Source organism: Columba livia, chromosome 8 (assembly GCF_036013475.1).
Source record: "Columba livia isolate bColLiv1 breed racing homer chromosome 8, bColLiv1.pat.W.v2, whole genome shotgun sequence".
NCBI lineage: Eukaryota > Metazoa > Chordata > Aves > Columbiformes > Columbidae > Columba > Columba livia.
The window spans coordinates 33,807,566-33,812,676 of NC_088609.1; the positions used below are offsets into that span (position 1 = coordinate 33,807,566).

A 5,111-nucleotide genomic window follows, 5' to 3' on the forward strand; every position below is an offset into this window, starting at 1 on the left:
TGAGAAAATCACTGCAGGCACCAAGGTCATATCCCATAGGACCCATGTAGATCCCTCAGCAGGCCAAATCCTGCTCTCCTGAAATCCTGCTCTTGGCCTTGTGATCATCTCCCAGGAGCCTCAGCTCCACTTTCCCATCCCTGACTGTGCCATCCTGACCAACTCTTTCTGGTTTGTAAGTGTGAAGTCCTACAGGGCACCTCACCCCACTGCCTCCTCAGTCATGCATGTCAGGGAGATGTTGTCAATGAGCTCCAAAATCCTCCTGGATGGCTGGTACCTTGTAGATATTCTGATATCTCAGGTCTGCCATGAGGACACGGCCCTGGAAACATGAGGCTTCTTTCATTTGTCTGAAGGAGGCCTCATCTAATTCCTCTTCCTCATCAGTGAGTCTGTAGCTGATGTCCAGTCACCACAACTTTGCACAAGTTGTTCTGCCCTCTCATGTTGACTCCTCAGTGTTCAGCTGTCCCCGGGCAGAGCTCCACGTAATCCTACTGCTCTCCCACATGAACGGAAACTTGCTCTCTAAATCCAGATCTCCGGTATTATGAGCACCAGAGCCCCAAGACCCTACTACAGGAGATGGTATTTATAGTATCCTATAACTCCTCATACTGTTATGTTGGGAGAGACAACCCATCAGGATAAACAATCTGCATGCAAATATTAACAGCTGAGCAAATGGAGCTTCAGTCAAAGGAGGATCCAGACCGTGAGAAAATATGGGATTCACCCAACAGAAAGGTCTCTAATTTGTACGTAGAGAAATGAGCAGTGCTGTATCAGGGTGGGACAATAACCCCATCCATCAAGACAGAACAGGACCTGACATGCTGAGCAGTGACCCTGAGGAGAAGGGCCTGGGCACTACAAGGACCCCACACCAGCCCGTGGTGCACGCTCACCATGAACAAGGCAGCTGCACACGGGGCTGCATGAGGAGACGCGTGGGGACCCAGACACATGCAGTTCTCATCCCATTCGGTTCAGCACTGGTGTGTCCCACACACACGGGTGTGTGCCAGTGTGCGGCTTCCCAGTTTGGAGCAGCAGGGAGGAACTGGAGAGTGCAGGACTGTGCCAAGGCAGGTTCAGCACCTTGTGCACATGGTGTGGGGTGCTGAGGGACCTGGGCTGCTTTGGCCCAGCAGCGCTGGGGAGGCTGCAGCAGTGCAGGAGTAGCCTGAGAGTGCCTGAAGGGTGGTTTCAGAGGTGGTGCAGGTTTTCTGCATAGTGGGAAAGAGCGTGAGAAAGAAAGAATGGTCCAAAGTGCAGCTGGGGAGGTCCAGGCTGGACATAAGCAGAAAGGAATGTGAGTGGAAGGGCAGTGCTGTGGGGGAGCAGGTCAGCAGAGGGAGTCTGCATCAGCCCGAGGCTTTGTGCTTCAAGGACCAGCTGGGGAGGATGGAGAGACCTCAGCAAAGGAAGGAAGATAGATGCTCAGACAAGAGCAAGGTGGGGCAGCAGGGGGGATGTCTCCAGCCTGCTGGGACAGAGGTGCAGGGGATGCCACAACACAGGACAGGCTGTCGTGGAGATGATCAAGGGATGTAAAGAGGCTGAAAGCCCCACCAGACATGAGCTCCTTCTCCCCTTGGCTATGGCTGTTGTCTGCACCTCTGATGCGTGTGAGGAGACACTTTGTCCTTCCAGCACAGGGGCCTCATGGCCTCCTTGTCCCCAGCCAGGAACCTGGGAGGTGTGGGACCATAGTCCTGCCCTTGGCCCTACACAGCTCCACATCACACTGTCCCAGGAAGGGCCCTGGGCATCGTGGGAGGGACAGGATCTGCCTTCCCAGGGCTGGGGGTCAGAGCTTGGCCCTTTGGTTAATGAAACACTTGCAGGTCTACTGATCATCAGAGAGACCTTTACTTTGCTTTTCCTGACATCCAGTTTTCTTCTCTAACCAAGCCTGGATATTGTTTCTCAGTAGGTTCCCTCAGTGTGACCCATTAACATTACCAGAAACTTTGGAGTTTGAATCTGACTTTGATTTCTTGAGAGGTTTCTTTAACTTCCTCCAGGACCTGAGGTCCATGGATTCAGCACCAAACCCACCAGAGGGGTCATTAAAGCGCCTTGGGCTGCTCCTGTGCTGCTGAGCTGGGCTGGGCTCCTGGGACACAGGGAGCTCATGGCAGCGGCAGCGCTGCAGAGAGACAGCTCTGCCCAGGAGCAGCTCCTCTGCACACGCAGCAGGGCTGAGGGCTCTGCCTGGGGATCTCAGGAGACAAGCAAGGCAGAGAGAGATTAAAGGTGGTCAGGACTGGGAGGATGACTGAGAGCTCACTGGAGGAGAAACCTTTGCAGCCCTTGCCATGGTAAGTTTCTGGGTGCATGGCAGTGCAGCTGTAGCTCCTGGAGGCATCTCCTGAAACTGGCACAGGCACAGCTTGTGGGATCTGTAAGAACGGGGCACTTGTCAGGCCATGTTGAACAGCTGTGAAGCCGGGTGAGCACCCAGGGGTGCCCAGGGCTGTCCTGCAGAGCAGGGTCCCTGCACCCCAGGGCTGTGCCAGGGCAGGGACTCTGCCGCCTGCCAGGGTCAGGGTTCAGCCTGCCTGGGGAGATCCCATGGCAGCAACTGTGGGTGGAAGGAGCGACCCCCGTCAGGGCAGGCAGGGAGCTTGTGGGGTTGAAGGGGGCTGTGTGGGTCAGGGCTGCTCAGAGCTCCATTTCCCCCCACAGACATGGCAGAGGGTCCTTCTGAACAACAACACTGAGACAGGAACAGCTGCAAGGAAAGGAGTCTGTGCTTTCAGTTTTCCACTCTTGCTCGTCTGGGTGTGCAGTGTGAGATGGGGATTTATTTTTCTCTTTGAAGAAGACACTGAGACCCCAGTTCTCATCAGGACGTGTCTGAGCTGCTCCTGAGCCCCTGCACACACAGAGCTGCCCCTGGGCAGTGCCAGGAGGTGTGAGCAGGACAGAGCTGAGCACACAGCGGCTGGGACGGGGTCTGTGACACTGACAGGGAGCAGACCCAGGGACAGACACACAGCTGCAGGCAACACAGACATGGGCAGGAAGAGTTAAGTGCTACCAGAAATGCTGGGGATGGGATTTAGGAAACTCTCTCATATGCTCTCGGTTGCAGACACATTTCCCAGTGCAACCCCTGGTCTCCTCTCCTCCCCAGCAGACCCTCTGTCCCAAAGCCATGGGGTCCAGGTCACAAGTCTCCACCTCAGCAGCTGGACCTCCAGGTGAAGGGTTCCTGCAACGTGGTACACAAAAAAGGTGCTAAAAGTACTTGCTCTCCAGTGTCATTATGTGAGTGGCAGCAGCACAGTCGGGTAAGGAGAAGGTTCCACAGCATGCCCGTCTGCCTTTCTGTCCTTGCTTTATTTTCTGGTAGCACTGCAGTGTCCTTCCCTGTTTCTCCACCTGTCCCTGGTGCTTTTGCTCTCTGGGGTTGGGGTGGGAGTGAGGATCAGTTTTTGCTCTGACACCAATTCAGTGGATCTTGCCTCACAGGTGTGTTCATGGAAACCAGATGCCCAAGCTGCATTTTAAACTGTGATGAACTGTTTTTCTCAATTGGTAGAAAGAGAGAATGAATGGATACATCCCATCATCAGGGAGGGGGTTTTCCATGAGAAACTGCATGTTTATTTTCGTCAGAGAAGTCTCCCCTAACTTGTCACTGCCTTTTCCTCCTTGCACAGGTCCTCATGCCCACAGGCAGCAAATGTCTAACAGCAGCTCCATCACCCAGTTCCTCCTCCTGCCGTTCACAGACACACGGGAGCTGCAGCTCTTGCACTTCTGGCTCTTCCTGGGCATCTACCTGGCTGCCCTCCTGGGCAACGGCCTCATCATCACCACCATAGCCTGGGACCAGCACCTCCACACCCCTATGTACTTCTTCCTGCTCAACCTCGCCCTCCTCGACCTGGGCTCCATCTCCACCATTGTCCCCAAGTCCATGGCCAACTCTCTGTGGGATACCAGGGTCATTTCCTACACAGGATGTACTACACAACTCTTTCTGTTTGTCTATTTAGTTTCATCAGAGTTTTACCTTCTCACCATCATGTCGTACGACCGCTACGTTGCCATCTGCAAACCCCTGCACTACGGGACCCTCCTGGGCAGCAGAGCTTGTGTCCACATGGCAGCAGCTGCCTGGGCCACTGGGTTTCTCTATTCTCTGCTGCACACGGCCAATACATTTTCACTGCCCCTGTGCAAGGGCAATGCCCTGGGCCAGTTCTTCTGTGAAATCCCCCAGATCCTCAAGCTCTCCTGCTCACACTCCTACCTCAGGGAACTTGGGCTTCTCATGTTTAGTGCTTTTTTTTTTGAGGGATGTTTTGTGTTCATCGTGGTGTCCTATGTGCAGATCTTCAGGGCCGTGCTGAGGACCCCCTCTGAGCAGGGACGGCACAAAGCCTTTTCCACCTGCCTCCCTCACCTGGCCGTGGTCTCCCTGTTTGTCAGCACTGCCATGTTTGCCCACCTGAAGCCCCCCTCCATCTCCTCCCCATCCCTGGACCTTGTGGTGTCTGTTCTGTAATCGGTGATGCCTCCAGCAGTGAACCCCCTCATCTACAGCATGAGGAACAGGGAACTCAAGGAGTCTATAAGGAAAGTGATGAGTGTTCGATTTTCAAAAGCTGTAAAGAATTGACGTCCTGCTTCTGCATGTCATTGGTAATATAACGCATTGCTACATTGCTAGTTCAACCTGAGTTCTGTAGCTTTTGTGTTTTAGGTGTTTTGTTTTGTTTTGTTTTGTTTTGTTTTGTTTTCTCTTTGGTGTTTGTTTTTCTTGATTGTATTAATGCTATCCACAAGCAAAATTATTTGTCTTCTTATGGCTGTGTCCATATCTACCTGTCTCTTGTGTCCCACAGTCTTTGTGTAAATAAGAACCCATACTCTCCATGTGTATAAAGTGAAATAAAGGACCCCGCACTGACTTGTTTACCCAGAATCCTCTCTCTGGGATATCTGGGGCTGCAGGAGCCACGTCTGTGTGCTGAGGGGGAGTGAGCAGGAGCCACCCTGAGCTGGGTCTTCCTCCCACCCTGACCAACCTGAATCTGTGGACTCACCCCATGGCCCTGGGCACCACAGCCCACTTGCTCTGCAGAGCA

The 5,111-nt window shown here is 53.6% G+C and overlaps 1 protein-coding gene across 1 annotated transcript; it reads left to right on the forward strand.

The window, feature by feature from the left end:
- The first annotated feature begins 3,683 nt into the window (after nucleotides 1-3,683).
- Nucleotides 3,684-4,829, forward strand: LOC135580070 (olfactory receptor 14J1-like). The gene has a single exon (XM_065071371.1). The coding sequence runs from the start codon at nucleotides 3,701-3,703 to the stop codon at nucleotides 4,526-4,528; it is 828 nt and encodes a 275-aa protein (XP_064927443.1). The 5' UTR covers nucleotides 3,684-3,700; the 3' UTR covers nucleotides 4,529-4,829.
- The last annotated feature ends 282 nt before the right edge of the window (nucleotides 4,830-5,111 follow it).